We start from the raw sequence: 24,843 nt of genomic DNA, 5'->3' as shown, positions 1-24,843 counted from the left end.
AAAGCCAGTGGTAAGCTGTGTGGTAGTATAGGCCTTTAAACCCGGCACTTGGAAGGCAGAGAGGTGGGTGGATCTCTGTGAGTTCTAGGCCAGTATGGTCTACAGATGTTAGCTTACAAGAGATTCCACTATGCCGGGCAGTGGTGGCGCACACCTTTAATCCCAGCACTTGGGAGGCAGAGGCAAGCAGATTTCTGAGTCCAGCCTGGTCTACAGAGTGAGTTCCAGGACAGCCAGTGCTACACAGAGAAACCCTGTCTCAAAAAAATCTATCAAAAAGAGGGAGAGAGAGAGAGAGAGAGAGAGAGAGAGAGAGAGAGAGAGAGAGAGAGAGAGAGAGACCACTAGGCTCTCTCAGGGACCTAGCAACAGCTCACATCATCACCCAGTGATGTTTAGATGATGATGTATCATTTAAAAGGATGTATAAAAGGACTGCTTGCCACTCCAGTTGTGTCTTTCTTCCCACTCTCCCCAGCAGTCTCACTCTCTCCTTTTCTGTCCTTCTCTGTGCCCCATCTTCTTCTCTGACTATCTCCATGTCCATTTGTCTGTCTCTATCCCTTCTTCGGGTCCTTATTCTTTTCCTTTCCCCCAATAACCTGCATTATACCAGATCTGTTGCACGGCATGATTTCTCAGAGAGCACCTTGGCATGGGCCCACCAGGCACCCCTCACCGTACTATATTTTATCACAATAGAGGAAATTCCAACCAAACAAACAACGACAACAAAAAACCAAAAATGCCAGAGGTGATGCTGCCTTATCTGATGAGTAACACTAAGGAAAAAAAAGGGCTGAATTCCAGAAACATGTGGTGAGGAAATCTTCCATTCCACGTATGTCCTTTCTGTACCTTGCAGTAAATAATAACCACGTGGCTTGTACCATCTTGGCTGGTGACCTCATCAGCAAGGTTTTACTGCCATCTGGGTTTCAGTGATCACGTTGTATCCTTCGACTTATCATTGTATTCCCTTTTGAAGACTAAGGAGGTCACACCAGGCTCCCAAGATGGTTTGTTTTAAAACTCAGTCATAAAACAAAAATAAAACAAAAAAAAAACTGTGATATCTTTGTTCAACTTTAACTATTAAGAGAAACGGAATCATATAAATAACTGGAATTTTGTAAAATTATACAAAAATAGACCAGTTTCTCCGTGGACTGTATTTATGGGTTAAAGCTTATTTTGATGCTAAAGAATCAGAATCAAGAATTATAATTTTTTGAAGCTCAAACTTAACAGGGATAAAGCTTTAAAATCTTAGTTTTATAAGAGTTACAATAGTTGAAGATAAATTATAAAGTTAAAGATAATTAAAAGATACAAGTTAATGGTCAGTCATGCGAAGTACAAATGTAGTTTATTTACAGAGACAAACTTGGAGGGAAAGTCCAATTTTTATCTCCCATTATACAGTATTCTGTATATGTTGGTAAAGTTAAGCCTGAAACAAGTTAGTCAAACAAGTTTAGTGGGACAGTGGTGGATGCAATTCTTTAATCCCAGCACTTGGGAGACAGAGGCAGGTGGATCTCAGAATTCAAGGCCAGCCTGGTCTACAGAGCAAATTCTTGGACAACTAAGGCTACACAGAGAGACCCTGTCTGAAAAACCAAACCAACAAACCGAACAAACAAAAAGAAGTTTAAAGTAAACTTAAAATTTGTTTAATGTAAAATAATATTTAAAATCACGTACATAAAATTAAAGTTTTATGTAAGGTTTTTTAATATAAAATTGAAAGGTTGAATAAAATGGGTTAAATTTGCAATACACTTGCATGAGAATCTCTAGGCACAAGTGGTTCTCTTGGGTGGCTCATGAGTACCCTTGGATGGAGTATCATCCCACCAGAGGAAGTTGAACGATAACCTCATTACAGGACGAGACTGCATGAGAAATAAGACCTACCCGAAGTCTGCTGTTTTTGCTTCTGGCTGTGTAGGTCTGACTAGCTCTGGTCATGTAAGCCAAACCAAAAGCCCCCCAAACCTTCCTATCTGCAGAAAAGATGAAATGACCTGCTCATGTCTCACATGATAGGGAGATGGATTCTCTTGCTCAATGGAGGAGCACAGCATCTACAACCACCTCCTAAATATCTTAAACAGTAGAAAGTCAGATAGCAACCATCCTCAGTGTCTCCCACAAACTGACATACGAAAATGCTGTGAACAGGGGAAACTTATACATAAGCCTAGCCACCATGTGGCTAGCATGCTAGTTCAGTTTGCCATGCCCTTACCCTGGCATTCAGTTCTTTCTCTTAGCAAAAGCTAATTCTAGGATCTATACGTTAACCACCCACGCTCCCTCATCCAAGGAGGATGCCAGATACTCTGTCATCAAACTCACAGCTTTGTAAAGTTATTCAGAAATATCTAAGTAGTGTCTTGAGAGTTGGTTTTGTATCTGTAGAATCAACAAATGATTCTTCTGATTCTTCTGAGGAAGATGACTTAGATAAAGAAGACTCTTTTCAACCTTGGCTTGCCTTTAGTGCTTTGAGAATAAAATTTTTGGTTGTGAGCCTAGCCAGTAATGGCAGAGCATGGCAGAGGAAGGTGGATCTCTATGAGTTGGAGGACAGTTTGGTCTACAGAGTGAATTCCAGATGAGCCAGGGCTACACAGAGACAACCTGTGTTGAACAACAAAAAATAAAAGAGGAGGAGGAGAAGGAAGAGGAGGAGGAGGAGACCATGAAGATGAAGAAAATGAAGATAGCAATGGTGACAAAGGTAAAGGAGGAGGAGGAAGAGGAGGAGGAGGAGGAGGAGGAGGAGGAGGAGGAGGAGGAGGAGGGGAATAATCTAGTCTCTACCTGTACTTTTACCTTGAATCCTACAAGGAGTATAAGGACTTCCGCAATGATGCTGTGGATATTTCCTAAGCATTTCCAAAAGCCAAAAGCTCATTTAATTTGGCTGTCTTGCTTTGCAAATTAAACCTCTACACCACAAATGTACTTTCAAATAAAATGACGTCAAGAAGTATGCTTACTACTGTTAGTATGTGGTGACCTAGAGATTTGTTTATGGACAAAAGGAGAACAGAGTTGGCATTAACATTCTTGGTTAAATCAGTCTATGTAAAATGTAAATTGTTGATTACAGACGATAGGACTGACTGCTTTCATGTCCAGCTCTTGGTTGAATGTATGGAATGAAAAATGCTGTAAAGAAGTTTTTAAAGGTTCTGTTAATAGGGTTAATTTTAGACAACTGCAAACTAAGCCATTAACCCTTGACATGGTTGTCACTTCTCAGGTAGTAACTTAGGATGTTCTAGAATGTTCTAGAGAGGTGCCTGTAGAGGAGAAAGCAAGGTAGTCACTGTCCCTGGGAATATTTTTAAGTTGAAGATTAAAAGCTGGCCTGGCGGTGGTGGCACACGCCTTTAATCCCAGCACTTGAGAGGCAGAGGCAGGCGGATCTCTGAGTTCGAGGCCAGCCTGGTCTACAGAGTGAGTTCCAGGACAGCCAGGGCTACACAGAGAAACCCTGTCTCGAAAAAAAAAGAAAGAAAGAAAGAAAGAAAATTAAAAGCTATTTCATTTTGGTAAATACAATTTAGAATTAAATTGTCTTTTGGAATATATGTTATAATAATTTGATGTTATCAAAAATATGTATTAAGTCATGTTTTCAAATACTAGATATGGTCATTTAAAGTAATAGTCTAACCAAAGTTGTGTTTTACTTGAGATACTGTTTTTGTTCATTACAGAGTAGCTGGTATTGTTCATATTTGAAACAAATATACAAAGTGTAATGAATGAAAAGAAAAAGAAAAAGAAAAGGACATGACTGCTCCCAGATACGGTAGAGAAATTTTATTATAGATAAAAGGGAGAGTATAGTCAAAGACAGAGTCATCTGGAAGAATCCAGAGTGAGCATAACCCATGAGTGGAGAAGAGGAAAGAAGAGGCAAGAGAGAGGAACCAGGTGAAAAAAAAAAAAAAAAAAAAAAAGCCAGGAGGACCCTGTAACAGGTAGGGACTAGAGAGTGCTGGGAGATCCTTGGCAGCCAGGTCCAATTCGATATGTTAACTAGGTACCTCAGCTATTTGTGCCAGGGTTTGAGACTAACCATGTACCATACACAGAAGCAAGAAGTATCACTTCAACATGTTCTGCTCAGACTCATTTCTTAGATGCTGAGTTTAACTGACTTGTTTTACAAAGGCTCCACATACTTGTTCCTTATGCAGGAAACTGAAGTAAAAAAACAAACCAAACCAAACCAAAAAAACAGCTAATTACCTGTCTTCTACAGAACTATGGTACATGGTCCAGACAGTTGTAGAACTGCATTTAACTCATGTTAGTTTTTGTTCTGGGGGACAGAGCTTCTCTGTCCTGGAATTCCTCCCTCTGTAGAGCAGACTGTAGAACGTCTTCTGCAACCTGAGTGCTGGGATTAAAGGCATGCACCACCACTGGGAATCTTGTGTTAATCTTGATGTCAAAGTTTTACTCATGTAACTTCGTCTCTCTCTTCTTTTTAAAATCTTTTTTATTTTTTTAAAAAAAGATTTATTTATTTATTTTATGCACATGAGTATACCACCATTGCTGTCTTCAGACACACCAAAAGAGGGCCCCATTCCAGGGGGTTGTGAGCCACCATGTGGTTGCTGGGAATTGAATTCAAGGATCTCTGGAAGGGCAGTTGGTGCTCTTAACCACTGAGCCATCTCTCCAGTCCCATAACTTTGTCTTTTAATGTTCCCCACAAAGTTGTACAGTTTTTACCTCTGACTCACATTCTGGATTTTTCTCCACTGCTATGTTTTATCATGGCCCCTTGGAGGGACCTTCTTCCGAGATACTCAAACTGCTGTTCCCCTTCTGTCAACCCTGAAGCAATTACTAAGAAACTGACACCCTTGAACTCCTAAAAGAAATGTGGGTGATCTCTGAAAGGGAACTAATGTACCATGGTCCATCCAACTCATGTCTCTTCTTGCCACTTTGGGCACATTTTTGAAAGGACTCAGTACCGAAACACCTGGACTGAAGCCTTCTTTGCAGCAACTAGTCTCCCTGTCTCATTAACTCAGAGCTGCTTAACATCCATCAGGATTAGCTCAACTCCTTGGCTGAGCAGTACTTCAAGATTAAAAAGAGGTAGCTAGATCTGCCTGCTGCTAAGGATAGGATTTGTGTTCTCCTCCAACAATGCCGCTTCCATGCCAACAGATCCTAGCAGACTTGAGGTGGTGTCTAGAGTCAGCGGCCAGAAGAATTCAACCACAAGCCTCCCCATATGCATGGATCTCCGGCTCCCTATTACTCAGACTTGGCCACACTTTCCCTCCATATTATCTACATACTTATATTTTTACCCTGTCTTTGGCTTAGTGAGCAGGGTTTCTCTGTATCTCCCTAGCTCTCCTGGAACTTATTCTGTAAACCAGTCTGGCCTTGAACTCAGAAATCACTTTACCCTGTCTTTCTTATTGAAATTTACTCTATCCTCAAACAAAAACCGTTGCATGTAAGCCCTCACCACAGTTCTCACCCTGTGGCAGCTCCCTTTGTTCCCAATACAGCTGCAAGAAGATGGTTTAGAGGCTGTGGGGGAACTGGCTAAAATGGGCCTTTATCCCTTTCACACCCACCCACCCCCCCCCAGACAATACTTTAAGTTACCTCTCTATTTTCTCCTGCTCCTTCCCTGCAATGTTCTGTAGTTCCTGCTATGTCTGCTAGCTCCTTCTGGTGCAGCAGTCCTGGCAACAGAACCGGTCATATCACCCTGAATCAATTCTATGCCTCCTTTCCCTCACCACTCTGTCTCTCCTGCCTCCACACCTCTCTTTCCCCAACCTTCCCAGAAATCTCTGTCCTCTATAATCAAATTATCTGCTTAAAGCCCTCTAATAATTCCTTTCCAAGAGACTTCGAGAATACAGGATGACAACAATCATGTGGTCCATTGTACCTGATCAAGACTCTTCCCTGGCTATGTGACCACAGGAACCTGAAGTGGAAACTTAAGGGTTCTTTGTGTTATGAGCCGCGCCCTCTGGTGGCGGGAGCCTTTATAGCAAGCCACCAGTGCCGGCCAGGCTCCGTTTGAGGGGGATGGCAGCTAGGAAAGTGCAGAGAGGAAAACTACAAGCTGCCGAGCTCGCTCAGGATACAGCCCACTTCCTCTCAGGCAGTTAGTTCCATACGATAAGCGCTACGGTTAGAGACGCCAAACTCACGGCCCAAACCAGGGCAGGATATGAGCAAACTAGCAAATAGCCAATCGGGTGTAAACACGACAAGCTAAGGGTTATATAAGCTGGCACCACGGACCCCCCGCCCGTCCCGTCTCCTCTCCTCATTGATGAAATAAAAATTGTTGTGGAAGGATCCTGACGCGCGTGTTGTCTTTCGCGGGCGAGAGCGTGCACGTGCGGGTTATATCTTTGGAGAGTCAGTTGTGTTGGACGGTGCTTTGCTGGGGCAAACATGTAAAGGAGTGTTTTCCTGAGGTGGACACAGATGAAAGGCTAAGGCAGACTGGTGAAGGAATGTTTCACTGAAGCAGACACAGGTGAAAGGATGTTCTGCTAACCCAAGCACGTGAAAGGACACATGATGAAGGATTCTTTGCTAATGACATGCATGTATTGGTCCTCCTTTCATTGCATTGTTGAGCTCCACGTATCTGGATGCCATAGAGAGAAACACACCAAAAAGCTTCTGCTGGTTTGCTACAGCTTCTTGCTGCTTCCTTGAACTCAGGTTGATTGGCAGAGTGATGTCAGTTGAGACAGCATCACATGCCGAGGCAAGACCCATGGAGGACATGTGATGTTTGAAGAGTGTATAGAAAGGCCTGGACAATGACAGAGGCTGGGCTAGGGTTAGAGCTAGCTGTGCAAAGCTTGTTGTTCTGCTGAGATGGGCACAGCTGGGAACTCTTCCTGTTGACTCTGGTCCCTCCTGCTGACTTGTGCTGAGACTGAGGCCTGGCTGTTCCTGCTAGGTGATGCCACCGCAGCTGCTTCACTGAACTGGACTGCCTGTGTATCTGTGAAGTGCTTGCGAGTGGATCGACCTGCTGCTGCTGCCTCCTGTGAACTGACCTGCTGATTTCCTGACAATGCAAATAGGATCTGTTCCAAAGAACCCTCTCTAAACAGGTCCACTTCCCCCCGTATATATATTTTTTTCTTTTCCACTACCTACCTCTGGAGGGTGGTGGGCTAAAAGGGAGATTAAAGCATTTAAGAACCACCATTAAAAGTAGACTTTGAAAAAAAATTGAAGTTACAGGAACCCCTCTTCAATGGACCTAGAACTATTTCCTCCAATAAAGATTTTTCCCGCCAGGTGGTGGTGGCACACGCCTTTAATCCCAGCACTTGGGAGGCGGAGGCAGGCAGATTTCTGAGTTCGAGGCCAGCCTGGTCTACACAGTGAGTTCCAGGACAGCCAGGGCTACACAGAGAAACCCTGTCTCGGAAAAAAAAAAAAACAAAAAAAAACAACAAAAAAAGATTTTTCCTTAGCACTAAATAGAGATAAAAAAAACCAGATATAACTCTCCTCCCCTACATTTTTATATCCTTTTAGAGTTAAGAGCTTCAGTTTCCTGCTAAAAGACTAAAACTTCGGCTTCTCTCGTGGACGATGAAAGCCACTTTTACTCCTATAAGGGGCCGTAGTGTATCTTCTTCAGTCGGCATTCTGGCCATCTGCACACGTGGGTGAGAAAGATGTCTTCTTACCGTGAATAAACATGGTCCCTCCTAAGGTCAGACCAAGCCTATTTTATTTATTTATTTTTTTTTTCCTGCCTTCTGTCTCTTTACAACTGCTTTAAATAATCTAACACTTTCCTTCATCTAATGCTCACAATATAGGCACAACTGCAACGAGGGTTACCAACCACTCTCTGATTAGATCTGAGGCCCATACCTAACACTCTACATTCAGTCAAAAAAAAACCTTACTATGGAAGCCACAGGCCTTAGACCAAAACTTAATACTGTCATCTAGCTAAGTAAAGATGGCACGAAACTGCTTACTGAGGACGTGTTGATACTGATAGATAAACGCCACCTTCAGCCTTAATCTTAGAATTCTATTTCTAGTCAATGGCACTAGGTGCTGTGACAACTAGTGATTGTCCAATATGTTCACGGTAAGTCACTGCTGACTGCTCAGTCATAGACAAAACGTTTATGTTATCCGTTTGAAGGCTCAGGGGATACAAAAGGAGACAAAACAGAGGAATACAAAAGTAAGAGGAGTGGAATGCTTGTATCTTGTCTACACAAGATGGGTCTTTCAGCAGTCAGGCATAGATGGAGGAGATGCCCGAGGAGGTGTCTACTCCTCACTATTGGTTATGACTACATTCTGAGAGAAGTGAAACTATTGCCTGCTGCTGAGCCCACAAAACTCCAGTAAGTAACTTTAAGCTGATGGTCAAATAAATAGCCCTAATTGAATTCACTGAATCACAAAATAAATTTAAACAACAACGAGATTTGTCAAATAGGGGTGTAGGGAGAAGGAGAGAGTTGACAGAAATCCCAGAAAGATAAAAAAACATGGTTGATGGAGAAAACAACCAGACTGTATAATAAACATCCATGAATGCTAAAGATGTCTCAGTGATTAAGAGCCCTTGCTGTTCATCAGAGGACCTGGGTTCAGTTCCCAGCAGCCATGTAGCAGCTTACAACAGTTTCTGACTCTTCTGGCCTCTGTGGACACTGATGAACTAGCCTGCCTCCATCTTGTATTTGAAAGCCATTTTATAATAAAGACAAACTAGGTTCATTCTTGTTTCTTATTAAATCTGCTTATCATAGATCGTCCTGTAACCTTAACTACAAATGGCTCTGTTCTGCCTGTTTCAGGCAATGACGACCGTGTCTTTCTTTCAGAAGGCTGTTGTGCCTACCTTGTTATGATTACCTTATGATCACCTTGCTATGATCACCTTGCATCATATCTTTATTTCACAAGTGGTTGTTGTTATGACCAACTTGTTATGCTTTTATAACCCTGCCTATTAGCCTGTCAAATCCCCCATTTGGAAACAACCTACCCCTGACTATAAAAACCCTTATTTTGCTAATGCCCAGTGCTGACAATTTGAACCCCACCTTAGGAGGCGGCTGGTATACATAAATAAAAACCCTTGCTTTAGTTATTTGGCTGTTTAATTAATTTGGCTATGATGGTTTAGATAGGGGTTCTTTCTTCTCAAATCTTTAGGATTGGCAACACCAGGCACATACACAGTACACAGATATTCCTACAGACAAAATAGCCATTCACAAAAAAAAATATAATTTAAAAGTTTTTAAGGGCTGGTGAGATGGCTCAGTGGTTAAGAGCACTGACTGCTCTTCCGGAGGTCATGAGTTCAAATCCCAGCAACCACATGGTGGCTCACAACCATCTGTAATGAGATCTGATGCCCTCTTCTGGGGTGTCTGAAGACAGCAACAGTGTACTTACATATAATAAATAAATAGTTTTAAAAAAAAGTTTTTAAAGGTTAAATAGACAATGTCAGTGTCTTGAGAAATGACAAGTCTCTTCATTCATTGCCATCCAAGGAAGAGGGGGCTTCTCTAAGTAAGGAGGAGGGTAGCATTTATTCATGAGGACAAATATAAATATCTAACCAACAATTTTATAATATGCCTATTTTCCAAAATAATAATATTAAGCTCCCGTATGAGGACTGGTGCATGTCCCTCCCAGCATGGTTTTATAACCAGATTTGTAGGTCTAGATATGGATTCCTCGGGAATGGTTGTATAATACAAACAGTGTGATTGGTCACTCCATGGTAGTTATGCCAGTATTGCACCAATGTGTGTATCTTGCCTACTAGAAGCTGGGGGTCATTAAACAAAAGTCCCAATAGCCAAAGTGAGATATTTCCTTAGGAGTTGTTGGACAGGGAAGACCCAGAGGCGTCTAAAAGTTAGAAGCTTCTGCCACCCCTCTTGGTTACCCATCAGAATCAGAGAATAAGACACTTTTGCTGAAGATAACACACCCTTGATTGCAAGATTTAAAAAAAATTTTCCTTCCAGCAGACTGGCTTTTTAGAGTTACATAAGGTACTTGAAGGCTGCTGAGGGAGCGAAAGTATCAATGGTTTCACCCAGCTATGAAGCACAGTAAGTCCCCATCTCTTAGATCTTCCTAGGTCAAGGATCTCTCTAGGTAATTTTTTTTTTTCCGAGACAGGGTTTCTCTGTGTAGCCCTTGGCTGTCCTGGAACTCACTCTGTAGACCAGGCTGGCCTCGAACTCAGAAACCTGCCTGCCTCTGCCTCCCAAGTGCTGGGATTACAGGCGTGCGCCACCACCGCCCCGGCCTATCTAGGTAATTTGATGAAAGTGTTTATCGTGTCTCAGAGTTCTCTAGTAGACAGTTTTTAAATTTAATTAATTTGTGTGTGCATAAAGGGTTGTCTTTGCATTGTTTCCTTTCCTGTCAAGGATTCTAAACCCTGAACCATACATAGGCCAAAATAAGCCTCAGGTCTCCTAAGATGGTACTGCAAGTATTCTTCCACTGTAACAAGAAAGGTAACTAATGTAGCACTCACTACTGCCAGCTCTCCTTTAGAACTGGGTCTAGTATACGTTGAATGTCCTGATAAGTTGTGCCTTTGTTCAAGAGTTTATTTTCCCCCCTGAATGTTTTAATGACCCATTGATTTCTTCAGGGTACTGGTCAAAATGTCTTTTCCTTGTATAGTTTCTGTAGTTTTTTTCTGTTGATATCCAGTTTTATTCCATTACTTCTTAATTTCTTTGTTTTTATTTCATATGTACCGGTGTTTTGTCTGCATGCATGTGTAAAGGTGTTGAATCTTCTAGAACTGGAGTTACAGATAGTTGTGAGCTGCCATTTGGGTGCTAGGAACTGAACGTGGGTTCTCTGAAAGAACAGCCAGTGCTTTTTTTATTCTGAGCTATTCCTCCAACCCCCATTTCCAATCAGTTATAATATGATCAGGAATAAGAGATGATCTTGATTCTTTTGTACTTGGAAAGACATTTTATTTTATTTTTTTATTTTTTGTTTTTTTTTCCGAGACAGGGTTTCTCTGTATAGCCCTGGCTGTCCTGGAACTCACTCTGTAGACCAGGCTGGCCTCGAACTCAGAAATCCGCCTGCCTCTGCCTCCCAAGTGCTGGGATTAAAGGTGTGCGCCATCACTGCCTGGCTGGCTGGAAAGACATTATTTAATGCCTACAGCATGATTTAATTTACAGAATGTTCCATGAGCTGCTGAGAAGAATGTATATTCCTCATTGTATAAAATATTCTGGAGATTTCTGCTAAGTCCTTTTGATGTCTGGTATGATTTAACTCTGCATTTTCCTCCTGAATTCTTAAAATCTGGATTGCAGATCTTTTGGTAACAGTGATGTATTGAAATCACTATTAATATATCTGGCTTGCATTGTCTTTTCGTGGTTAGCATTATTTATGAAATTATATATCTTAATATTTGGTGCATAGATACTCATCGTACTAAGTTCTTAACAGATTATTCCTTTACATACTAATATAGGGAATATATGTTGTGACCTGCCTTATCTATTTGAATTTGGGGTCAAAGTCTAACTTGCCAGTTACAAGTATCCCTATGTCTGGTTTTACTTTCCACTTGCTTGGCGTATCTACTTACACCATTTTATTTGACTCTCTTTACCAGTGAGCCTATTAATTACACAAACAACTTAACTGTGTGTTGTTTAAAAACCAATCAGCTATCATTTGTCTTGTAGAGTGTTCAGACTATTGATGAGTAGGGTATTTACTGAAAAATATTTGGAAATCCTGGTAGTTTCCTTGGTTGCTCATATACTTGGCTAAATTATCTGATTATTTCTTTCTTCTTTATTATTAGGTGTTTATGAATTTGGTTGAGTTGAACATAAGTTTATCATCTTATACTATCTTTTCTGGGGGGAACTATTCTTTTAAGTGAGTATTCTATCTGAACATGTGCTTCTGTGGATTCAAGAGGGCATGAGATATCCTGAGGCTGAAGTTACAGATTGCCTAGAGTTACCATGTGGTGCTGGGAACTTGACCTCAGGTCTTTAGAAAAATAAATGCATCAGCTTGTTTGGTGTTGTACTGTGGTTCAAACCTATGGCTAGGTGTATGCAATGCAAGCACTCTACCCACTGAGCCAGTTATTCTGCAGTTTTGACATCATTATGTGTATGATATATATCATATACATATATATGTGTACATATACATCTGACAAATCTACCTTCTACTTCATGCAGACTTTTTAATACCATATATTTGAAGTATTACTCAAGTAAAATAGCAAATCAGTTTTTGCACACATCCTTTGAAACTACATTAAAGAAGATATATAATGTAATCAAATTCATCTTCAGCTCTGAATTTTGCTGTTGGTGTTAGCAAGTTCTTACCTACTCTTTTGATACACAATGCCCCCGGAAACTGGAAGTTCCACTGTTGTCTTGTAAATGAGTCAGAGAAGACCCATTTTAGTTTCAAGGTTAGAGAAATAACCATGAATCACAAAAGGAAATGCTTAAGCCCTTGACAGATCACTGTAGTTTTGAGAATTGAAAACAGCTGGGCATGTTGGTGCACAGACAACCCCAGTGCTCAGGGGACTGAGGTATGATATGAGCATCAAGTTGTAAAGACAGCAAATGGAAGCTCACACCTTTAATCCGAGTACTTGGAGGTAGAGGCAGGTGAATCTCTTAAGTTTTGAGGTCAGCCTAGTGTACACAGAGAGCTCCGGGGCAGCAAGGACTACACACTGAAAACTTGTATCAAAATAACATAAGCAGAGAAAAAAGTTTCATAACAATAATATGAAACTAGTTTTTAAAAATTAGCCCACATAGCTGGGTGTGGTGTTGTGCCTTTAATCTCAGCACCCTGGAGGCAGAGGTAGGTGGATCTCCGAGTTCAAGGACAGTGTAGTCTACACAAACAAGTCCAGGACAGGCAGGGCTACACAGAGGAAACCGTGTCTTGAAAAAAACCAAACCAAAACGGCCCCCACACAAAGAAATGACCAAAACTAAATAAGCACAAAATTTGAAAGCATATGTCCTTCAAGGAAATGTGTATGATGGGGCTGGAGAGATGGCTCAGTGGTTAAGATTACTTGGTTTCTAGCAAAGGACCTGGGTTTCACTCCAAGAACACAGTGGTTTCCAAGTGTATGTATGTACTTCCACTTGCAGGGCATCTAACAACCTTGGCAACTTTCTCCAGCACCATCCAGGCATGCACTGGATGTCCATACACACATGCAGGCAAAAGCTCATAGACATGTAGTAAATAAAGACACCTTTTAAATTAATTCCTTGGAAATTTCACATATGTAAACAATGTATCTTTTTTATTTAAACATTGTTCATACAGTGTAGTTTGATCATATTCTTTCCCTTCCTGACTCCTCCCAGACTCTTCTCACCTCCCTACCCATTCAACTTAATGGTTTTACTTTGTCCGAAAAACAAAATCCTAAAACTAAACAACAAAACCAATCCGCTGGTCAGCTACTCCTGGGCATAGGGCCTCTCCAAGAGTGTGGTTCATATACCCAGTGACAGTTCACTGAAGAAAACCTGGGTAATCAATGGCTTCTTGGCTAGAAGGGGTATTTGTGTGCACTTCCCCTCTCAGTACAAGGATTCTGTCTGGTCTGAAGGTGTCTTGTCTGTGCTGCGTCTCTGTGACTTCCGTTTCTAGCAGTCCTGATGTGTGTTAACAGACGTTACTCTTTCGTGGGAGTCATCCAGCAGCTCTGGCTTATACAATTTTTCTGCCTTCTCTCACCCTGCGCCTTGATGGGAAGGTTTGAAGAAGACATAATATTTAGGGCTGAGCAGTTTTTTTTTGTTTGTTTTGTTTTGTTTTTTTTTTGGTTTTTTTTTTTTTTTTTTTTTTTTTTTTTTTGGTTTTTCGAGACAGGGTTTCTCTGTGTAGCCCTGGCTGTCCTGGAACTCACTCTGTAGACCAGGCTGGCCTCAAACTCAGAAATCCGCCTGCCTCTGCCTCCCAAGTGCTGGGATTACAGGCGTGCGCCACCACTGCCCGGCCAGGGCTGAGCATTCTAAAGTAAGTCGCTCACACTCTGCGCCCCGTCCAGCTGTGGCTGTCTGAGTTAACTATCAGCAAGAAGCTTCTCTGACAAGGATCTCACCATGTCCTCCACATTTGAAATGTTCATGTTTTTTTTTTTTTTTTCCAGTGAATTTCCAAGTGTTTGAATTAGACTTTGGACATTTTTTGCTCTCGGTGGCCACCTATCTGCTGTGAACCTTGCGATGTTTATAGAGGCCAGAGCTATGGCAGTACACTTTGTTACATTCCGTGCATTCATATTGCTTTCTTGTGTCGTGAACTCTCTTATGTCGAACGAGGCTGTAACCTGAAGTGAAGACTTTCCCACACTCACTGCACACGAAGGGCTTGTTGTGTACTTTTTGGTGTTTCACAAGGTGAGATTTTTGGATGAAACACTTTCCACAATTGCTACACTGGAAAGGCCTGTCCCCATTGTGCGCACGGCCATGATAAAAAAGGCTGGATTTTTCCTTAAATGACTTCCCACATTGAAAGCATGTATAGGGCTTTTCACCAGTATGAAATCGATAATGACTTGCAAGGCTGTCTCTGTTCTTATATGATTCTCCACATACAGTGCACTCAAAGGGCTTTTCCCCGGTATGGACTCTATAATGGCACACCAAGCTGGACTTGTTCCTGTATAATTTCCCACATTTGCTACACTTATAAGGCATTTCTCCATTGTGGGTGTTCAAATGGTGAGTGAGAGAGCTTTTATAACGGAAAGCTTTTCCACATTCGCTACATTTAAAATGCTTTTCTCCAGTGTGGATTCTCAAGTGCACAATGAGATGGGCATTTTGCCGGAAGGCTCTCCCACATTCACGGCACTTAAAAGGCCTTTCTCCAGTGTGTATTTTCTGGTGTCGGATAAGCCCGAACTTATGACTAAAAGTTTTGCCACAGTCACTGCATCTGTGGTTTCCATCCTCAGAATGAATGGACTCTGCATTCTCAGAGCTTCTGTGTGGCTGCCCAGTGCTGGGAGTCACCTGAGACCCAAGAAGACTTGAGTCCTGGAAATCCATCACATGGTCTGTGCTTTGTGATGTCTTCTCTGGAGGGTCACTTCTGCCAGTCTTCATAGCTGGAATCCTGACCTGTTTCCTTTGTAGGGGTTTCTTAGCACATCTCTGCTTTTGCCGTTCAAGCGTGGTTGGATCAATCCCTTCCTCAGGAGAAGTGTTCCGCTCAATGGGTGACATCTCTCTGTTCCAACATCCTGAACACAGAGAAATACTCATGAACATCATGGAAGCTGTGGGGTGACAGACAGCACATATTGCTAACAGTGTTCTGAGATTTTTTCACAGAACAAGGGGCTACGTCAGGGTCGTAAGGGCCCATTACCATGTTGAAATTGTCAAGCTTATAGTCTCTAGGGACCTTAGGGGCAGTAAGAACAAAAACCAGAAGCAGAGCACATGGAGGAGTGGGGTAGACCATAGCACACTCCTCAGCAAATGGCTTTCTACAAGCCTCCCCTGCTGGAGATACAGGACACAGTGCAGAAGGCTGTCTACCTCCATAAGACATGGTAACCAAAGAACCCATGCTTAAGGATGCTCAGGATATACCGCGCACTAACAGTACAATAAAGGAAACACCGTGCTTCAGTAGTGCAAAGATGGGTACATGATGAACAGCTTTGGTTCAGAATAACAGGGAGACCAGAGATGGAATCTGCCGTTATCCTTTGCCTTGGCACCAAACCACCAGAGCCAGTAGAAATATACTTCGTACGAACCTCTCCAGAGTGCATACAATAGCAACACCCTCCAAGTACCTGTCCCACATACCTGAAGCCTTGAATCTCAGTGTAGGGGTAAAGGGACCTCCTGAAGACTCCAGCTGAGTGATGTCACAGACCCCAGGAGGTATGAGTTCTAAAGTCAAAAATAAGACAAGTGAACACTGCATACTAAAAACAGTGATGTAAAAGCATGTTGATCCATAGGAAAGAAAACTAGTGTTCCTAGAGGAGTGTCTTACAGGGAAAACCCATCAAACCATGATCACATAATGCAAACTGCCACAGGCATATCCAATGCATGCCACTTAGAGGAAGAAAGCTGTACCAGGAAACAGGGATGTCATGTAGTCACAGTGTCACCGAGAGCCATCAAGTTGACCTTTATTATGCTCACTATATGGCTACTTATCCTATACTGCTTTCTATGTACCTTTCAGTACAGAGAGAGAGAGAGAGAGAGAGAGAGAGAGAGAGAGAGAGAGAGAGAGAGAGAGAAAGAGTATTGTTTTAAGCCCAGGATTATCACCAGTATTCTGTACTCCAGGATGGTTTGGAAATGGGAAATGATTCACCAAACATGGCACAGCTTTGGGAAAACACATCCCTCTGTAGAGAAGAAGCTACACCCACCACAGACTTGTCCTGACAAGATGGGATGCTCTTACCCAATGAGGCCATGAGGTCAAAGATCTCCGTCATCACACTGCAGTACAGGAGCCTCTGAGAGTCATCAAGAAGTGTCCATTCTTCTTCCGAGAAGTTGATAGCCACGTCCTTAAATTCCACCCGGTCCTGCCACAATGAGGATATCTGAGTTCACAAGAAACCACCTCCTGTGGCACTCCAGTCATCTCCAAGACAGCCATTCCCACTTAGCTTACTTCCGCAGATGCTACTAAGCTCTGAAGCTACTGAAATCCAATCTCTCAAGGTTTCTTTGACCACTGTGTTCAACAACCTAACACAGCAGGTAGGTGGACAGAAGAAGTCCATCTATTCTTTTATTCCAACATTTAAAGCCCCCTGTTTCTACCAAATAATTCACATGGATGTGAATTATTTCTATAGATGATCTTAACACATATGACCATTTGTGCCACTCCATGTTGCAAAGGCACATGGGCTTGGTGGCCACGTATGCATACTCTCAACCATACACTTTACTCTTTCTTCACTGCACCTGTATTTCCACTTAGCATTCAACCCCGGGTGCTTAGCTACTGAGCGACATATTCCCTGTCTAATTCCAACAAAGAGCATGCACACCTGAGGATTTCTGAGCATCGTCAACCCATCTCAGTTACAGGCTTTCTGTAATGGTCATCCCTGGAACTTCAATGCCTGTGAATTTTAAGACAGTGCTGCCATAGTGGAAACCTATGCCGGTTAGTCTTACGTCACCTTGATAAAAAACTGAAGCTATCTGAAAGAAAGGAACCTCAGTTGAGAAGATGGCTCCATAAGACTCAGCTGTAAGGCATTACAGAGGGATTGATGAGAGAGGGCCCAGCAAAACTTGAATAGTTCCATCCCTGAACTGCCAGTCCTAGGTTCTATGAGGAAGCAGGCCAAGCAAGAGAGGGGAAGTAAGCCAGTAAACAGTACCACGCCATGGCCTCTGCTTCAGCTCCTGCCTCCAGGTTCCTGTCTTGTCTGAGTGCCTGTCTTGACTTCCTTTGAATAGCAAAATGAAAGTAAAAGCCAAATAAACCCTTTCTCCCCCAACTCCTATTTTGGTCATGGTGTTTCACTGTAGCAATAGAAACTCTAAGACAGGACCTCTCCATATAATCCCTGATGTGGACTCAGGGACCTTATTTTCAGTAATCATCTTCCCTGGCAAGTATATAAAAAATAGAGTGGCAAGCAAAGTCCCAAGGCATTACAATCTCAGAGATCACTAACATGGGCATGAAACAAGCCATGGTCCACTTACCCCTTCTTCACTGGTAGGTGTCATGGAACCAAGAGGAACCTGGGAAATAAAGCTCCGAGTAACAAGCTATGGTGTTGGTATCCCCAAGGCTCACCTAAGCCCTCTCTCATATTTACAGTAAGGTATACCCAACTGCCACCTGCATCCCAGTCCTCAAGGAGATCTCTTCCTGTGTCCTCTTGGGCAAGGAAGCAATATTCTCAGTCTTGTCTATCAGAACACAAGGAGAAGAATGTTACCCATGTTGCCTGGTGAAGAGGTGTGCATCTTTAATTCCAGCATTGGGAAGAAACAGGCAGGCATATCTTTGACTCTGAGGGCAGCCTGCTAACCACAGTGAGTAGTGAGTTCAAAGCCAGTCGGGCTACATAGTAAAATCAAGTCTCATAAAAAAAAAACAAACAAACAAACAAACAAACAAAAGAAAGAAAGAAAGATACCCATGCATGTATGAATATTATACTCAGTTTAATGTGTGAACTACTAAAGAAAGGTGCTTCTTATACACATAATTCATTCTTTGAAGTGTTTTAGCCCAATGTGTGATAATGTATGCCTTTAATCTCAGCACTTGGGAGGCAGAGGCAGGTGTATGAATTTGAGGCCAGCCTTGTCTACATAGTGAGTTCCAGGCCAGCCTTGTCTACATAGTACAACTCTGTCTCAAAACAAACAAACAAATGTCAGCATAAATACTTATATATGCTCTCAGAATATATCACTTTATTTACATATATTTATTTACTATATTTAGTGAAGACTTACAGCAGGCATAGTGGCACAGCCTTTAATCCCAACATTCAAGAAGCTGAGGCAGGCGAGACTCTGTAAATTAGAGGCTAGCCTGGTCCACGTAGGGAGTTTTGGATAAGCCAGGGCTACATACAGAGTGATCTAGTCTCAAGGATAGGGGTCACAGACAAATGTGATAAACAACACATTAGGCTTTAATCAAACACTGCATATGGTTTTAAGCAATTGTTAGGTACTTTTAACAATGCTATGCCCACAAAAATGTATGTGTGTGTATATATATATATATATATATATATATATATATATATACACATATATATATATATACATACACACACACACATATCCATCGAGAGAATCTCATTATGCATACATAGCTATCCTTGACTTACAGAGATCAGCCTGCTACTGAGATCAGAGTAGTGAGGTTAAAGGTTTGGGCACCCAAGCCCAGCGATTCTGTTTTTATTGCCACTGTTTGGGTATGGATCTTGACCAGATCCTGTTGAAATAAATACCTTTTTATTTGATAAAGTCGACAGTCCAGAATCCTACTCTTTAATTATAAACTTCAAACCCTGAACATAACTCGACCCAATGAAAGCATTCCTAACCCCAGGTCCATCTGTCTCCTCAGATCCCACTTTTTGTTTGTTCTGTTTTTCAGAGACAAGGTCTGTTTGCATAGCCCTGGCCGCTCAAACGCACAGTGAGCCTCCTGCCTCTGCCTTCCAAGGGCTAGGATTAATGGTGGTTACCACCACACGGGTCTAATGGAACTCTAATATTCTTCCCGAATATCAGCCCAGGCTTTCTATTGGTACTGGTGCCTAGTAACCTCCCTTATTTATCCTCAGCTCACACCCTTGCCCAGAACTCCAGAAGTGAACGAGCAAGCTGCCCTCAGACACTCTAATTCTGATACTCTAGCTTCGCCAAGGACAAACTGATCTCAATCTGTGAAGTTGCTGCAGCACAAACTCTCAAACCGCCATCCTTCCCAAAGATCAGAAAAAACTCGAATAGTCCTTTTATCTTTATTTGCTGCATTGGGCCCAAGGGAGTGTCCTGCCAGTAAAATCCTTGACAGATTTCCGTCATGAAATCGGATCTGGCCCTTTTCGCCAAAATGGCGCCACCGAGATCGAAGGAAGCTCCGGCTCCTCCCAAAGCCGAAGCCTAACGACGACCTTGGAAGCTAAGAAGGCCTTCAGGCCTCCGGAGCCACAAAAAGATCCGCACCTTTGGCGGCCCACGACCCTGCGGCTCCAAAGACTCTCGGAAGACTGCACCCGGGAGAAACAAGCTTGACCACCATGCTATTATCAAATTCCCACTGACCACGGGGTCAGCCATGAAGAAAATAGAGGACGACAGGCTTGGGTTCATTGTGGATGTCAAGGCCAGCAAACATCAGACCAAACAGGCGGCGATAGGACGCGGAGAAGGCCTGATGGAGGGAAGAAGGCGCATGCTCGCACGGCTCCTGGTTATGATGCTCTAGATGGTGCCAGCAAGACTGGCATCATCTGAACTGAGTCCAGATGGCTAATTCTAAATAGACACTTTTTTTTTCACCGTAACAAAGAAAGAAAAAGAAAGAAAGAAGGAAAGAAAGAGAGAAAGAGAGAGATCTTTTCTCTCCATCTCTGTAGTCCACCACACCAGCCCCTGCATTTGCACACAGAATTAAAGGTTTCTCCTTGCCGGGCGGTGGTGGCGGACGCCTTTAATCCCAGCACTTGGGAGGCAGAGGCAGGCGGATTTCTGAGTTCGAGGCCAGCCTGGTCTACAGAGTGAGTTCCAAGACAGCCAGGACTACACAGAGAAACCCTGTCTCGAAAAAACCAAAAAAAAAAAAAAAAAAAAAAAAAAAAAAAAAAAAAAAGTTTTCTCCTTGTCTCCACCCACAACACTCGATTCATCCAGGAGGGCTGAACCAAAGTCTCTCCTGTTATAAATCCGTAGCCATCGGCGGCATCTTCACACATCGAGCTCAGCTGCGTGCGTTAAGTTGCACCGAGCGAGCCCTTTCCCACTTAGTGAGTGAAGTCTCAGAGCTCAGGCCTGCCTGCAAACCTTAGGAAGCTCGCTCCGTCTAAGCGGGTCGGACAGACTTCCAGCACAGACTGTCAGACAGGAGAATCCAGTGGCCCAAGACAGAGCTGCGGTGCCACACAGTCTAGGATCCCGCCCTGCCCCGCAGGCTGATGACCCCAGGGCTCCCTCCCAGCGCTCTGGCGTTCTGGTAGACCCGGGACCACGAGGCACTTACCTGGGTCTGCGGTCCTGCCTCGGCGGCTGCCATCACACTCTGCGGGTTGGTAGGGGACAGGGACGCTGGGGGCGTCTTTGAACCAGACGTGCAGCGGGTCACACAAGGATACCTCAGACTCCAGAGGTGCCAGAGGACAAGGCTCTGCTCCTTGGGCAACTTCCGATCCTAGACTACTCAATGTGATAACCCGTCTATTGTGGAACTGGAGGCTCCACCAGGAAACGTTGAGGAGAGACTTTTGGCGGCAACTAAAAGTCCCGCCCAACACGTTTGCAACCATGGAGGCGTCCATTTTGATTGGCTGAGTTAAAAAAAAAAAAAGCTTTTCCCTGGGTATGCCACGCCCCATGGCAAACTATGCTCAGAGATAGTTGGCCAACACAAAAAGGACTCTGGGATTTTGGTGGTGGTGGTGGTAGTGGAAGTGTGTGTTTGTACGCCTGCTTTTTTTTTTTTTTTTTAATTTCTTAAATAAAATAGACAGTATATGAAGTTGGGTGGGGGTGGGATCTGGGAGGAGCAGGTAGAGAGGAAAGAATATGACCAATATATTGTATGAAAAATCAAAAATTAAATATTTTTCAGCCAGTGAAAATGGGTGTCTCCGAGACTAAAAATAGTGTCGAATCAAACGTAGTGTGTTGCCTGCAGGTAATTCTTTTCAAAGTGCCTGGATTGGTTGATCAGGTTTGCACAAACTGGTTTGACCCTGTAATGACGGAAAGGCAGTAGAGGTGGAAATCTGAGACACCACAAGTGACCTGTTTAATCCTTGGCTAGGGACTGCCAACTTCTTCCACCTTGCTTTCCAGAAGAGCCCCACTGCAGGAGCATGTCACAGTGAATATCAAGTGAATTCTGAATGATCACTGACCTGAGTTTTTGATTGTTCCAAGGCCTGTGGAACACTGGGCCATGGCTCATGCAGGGATCCAGACTGGTAGCTCTGGAAAGGTGAACTTCAACTCAGCTACTCTTTAGGACCGGAAGGTGGGGATTTCTGGTCTGCACTGAGGCCCGTTAAGACAATGCTTCCTCTTCTTAGCTCCGAGGTTGGAGCCTGCAATCTAAATTCCAAGTCTAGGTGGAGAGTTGATATTCTTTGTTGTTTTGTTTTGTTTTTTTGAGACTGGGTTTCTCTGTGTAATCCTAGCTCTGTGTGTGTGTGTGTGTGTGTGTGTGTGTGTGTGTGTGTGTGTGCCATCACTGCCCAGCTGAGAAACATGTCCTTTCCTCCTTTTTAAAGGGTTAATCCAGATTCTAGAGAAAGATGGCTCAAGGAGCTTGCTTGCTGCAAAGGCAAATCCATTTCCAGGGCATCTGCTGCCCCCTTCTGGTCTCTACAGAAACACATGACATACAGGCACCCAAGATGCATAAGATAAAATAAATCCTTTCCCGTGTTGATCCAGCTGGCCTTGACAGTCACCTGCCCTGTAGCTCTACCTTCTTCCACCTGGAATTCTGAACCTCCATGAAATCTGAGTCCCCTTGAAAAATTCTAAGATGAGGTGACTCTGAGTTTATCCTCCACAGACTACCTCCTCGAACTTTCACAGTTTACTTAAAACTACCCCAGGCAGTCTGAAGAGTCTCTCTTCTTACTGGCTTTTTGAGACGGGGTTTCCCTGTGTAACCCTGGGTAACCTGAAACTCACTTTGTAGGCTAGGCTGAGCTCTGAGATTGGACTGTTTTCTGCCTTCTGGGTGGATCAAAGGCATGCACATACATCATTTTAAAGGTGTACTCTTAATTTTGTGCTTTTCTTGTTTTTCTGTGTGTGTGTGTATCTGTTATTGTTTTAAAATTTCATGTGCATGTGTGTTTGGTTTTGTCTTTATTTGGGAGGACCAGGTCCTCACTTTATAGCCCTGCCTAGGCCTGAACTCTAGTAGGCTGGCTCTGAACTGACAGATCTGCCAGCCTTCGCCTCTTGAATGCTGGAATTGAGGCGAGTGCCACCATACCTGGCTTTGTTTTGACTTCAGAACAAGTATCCATGTCCATTTTCCTTCTTTGTTCTTTAGTGTTTTGTGACAGACTTCATTCTGCGTTCCTTTCTATCTGGCCTCAGGCTCTTGATTCTCATACTTCAGTCTCCTGAGCACTGGGATTGTATGCACACCAGCTCCTCAGGATCCCACCAGGGAGAAGGCAACCATCACCACAATTTTGGAGCCAATTTTGAAACAAGCTTTGTTTTCTCTCCAGTTAAAGAATTAAAAGGCAGGAGAAATCTCCAGTAGTATATAGTAGTCGCAGAGGCATCTCAGACCCAGTAGACATGAGCAGAAAGCACCAGCCTGTCAAGAAAGGCCTTTATTGGGGATGAGGAGGCACACATACAGCAAACGAACATAAAGAGGGAGCCCAGCCTCTCCTTGAGGGTTAGTTTTTAATTCTTTAAAAACAAAACAAAACAAACCCCGCCCCCCAAACAAAACTACTCTTGTTTAGTGTTTTCTGTTTTCCCACCAGGTGAGAATAAGACTATTACCACAATTTTTTTTTTTTGAGCCAGATTTGAAGCATGCATTATTAAATACTGGCCAGGATGATGGACACTGGCTGGGTTCATATCCAGGATGCCCAGAGTATGGCACCAAATTACATTAGTCAGAGGCTTATAAAGGTAAAACCCACAAGGACATGTACTTCCTGCCTTCATTTCATCAGGGCAAGTGTACACCATGCCATACTTTCTGCCTACATATCTCCTGCCTATGTGCGATCAAGCAGATCCTGTGCAAGTTGGGGCAACCAGCCTCGTTTACAAAAGTGAAAACATGTGACTTGTATTGAACAGCCCCTCACATTCCAGAAAGTTTTGTGTCCTTGGGCAGGTGGGGCTTACAGGTTAGAGGCATTTTTGTTTTATAGAACTCTTAAGCACAGTAATTAAAACTTAAAAATATAACTTTAGCCCATACAGACACTCAGCTGTTTTCAGTTCTCAACACTACCTTATCTTGATCTGTCAAGGCAGCAGATATGTTTAAGTTTTGACGTTTTCGCCTTTTATCCCAACACTGTAACAGCAGAAGTAGGCAAGTCTCTCTGAGTCTGAGGCCAACTTGGTATATATAGTGAATTCCAGGATAGTCAGGGCTATATATAGGGACACTTTTTCAACAAAACAAAACAAAACAAATGAATGAATGAATGAATAAATGAATGGATAAATAATTAGACTTTAATCAAATGCCAAAGATTTTCAAGCAAATGCTAAGCTCTCATAATATTTTATTGTGTTTCAATCGTCCATTTGTGGATGAGTATTGACTCAGTACTTTTTCAACAAGTATTTGCTAGAAAATTAAGACTGCCTGTCCCTGAGAAGTCAGCTCTTTGTTTCTGCTGCCAGGGGGACATTCCCAAGGAGGGAATTCTGCTAGGACCCTTCCAAAGGGACAGGGGATCATCCCTTTTCTGTGAAAGCTGAGGATCTGAGGCACAAATAGGCTGCACTATCTGCATGACTGACCTTCCTTTTGTCCACAGGATGGTGGGAAAGGCCAGCTGAGCCAAATCTCCAATACCAACAGGCAGGTCTTCACATAGTCCAGAATCCTTACACGCTAGAAGAGTGGTTCTCAGCCTGTGGGTCACGACCCCCTTGCAGGTCATAGGTCAGAGATCCTGCTTATCAGATACATTACAAAATCATGATAGTAGCAAAATGACAGTTATGAAGTAGCAATAAATAATTTTATGGTTGGGGGTCACCACACCATGAGGAACTGTACTAAAGAGTCACAGCCTTAGGAAGGCTGAGAGTAACTGTTCTAGAAACTCCAGTCCTGCGGCCACAAGTCAGAACAACTTACTGTTCATCTCCATACCTATGGAGGCAGTACCACTTAAAAGGCCCTTATCATCCTTCTGCTCCTTCACAGTTCTTTAGAAACAAGTGTTAAAATTATCCTTCAATATAAAGCTAGGCTTTGTGAGGTCCTGATTCTCTGCTGACTCCTTTA

The 24,843-nt window shown here is 43.0% G+C and overlaps 1 protein-coding gene across 1 annotated transcript; it reads right to left on the bottom strand.

Annotated features, from left to right (window-relative positions):
* Positions 1 to 14,318: 14,318 nt before the first annotated feature.
* Positions 14,319 to 21,157, bottom strand: LOC143440577 (uncharacterized). Its single transcript, XM_076927398.1, has 6 exons — positions 20,863 to 21,157; positions 19,830 to 19,873; positions 16,561 to 16,687; positions 15,942 to 16,028; positions 14,855 to 15,364; positions 14,319 to 14,770 (listed from the first exon to the last, which is right to left on the bottom strand). The coding sequence occupies exons 1-6, from the start codon at positions 21,155 to 21,157 to the stop codon at positions 14,319 to 14,321; spliced, it is 1,515 nt and encodes a 504-aa protein (XP_076783513.1).
* Between the last annotated feature and the right edge of the window lie 3,686 nt (positions 21,158 to 24,843).

The sequence above is a fragment of the Arvicanthis niloticus genome, chromosome 30, assembly GCF_011762505.2.
Source record: "Arvicanthis niloticus isolate mArvNil1 chromosome 30, mArvNil1.pat.X, whole genome shotgun sequence".
NCBI classification, from domain to species: domain Eukaryota; kingdom Metazoa; phylum Chordata; class Mammalia; order Rodentia; family Muridae; genus Arvicanthis; species Arvicanthis niloticus.
Note: the sequence above shows the minus strand (reverse complement) of the source record. Positions and strands in the feature narration are given on the sequence as shown.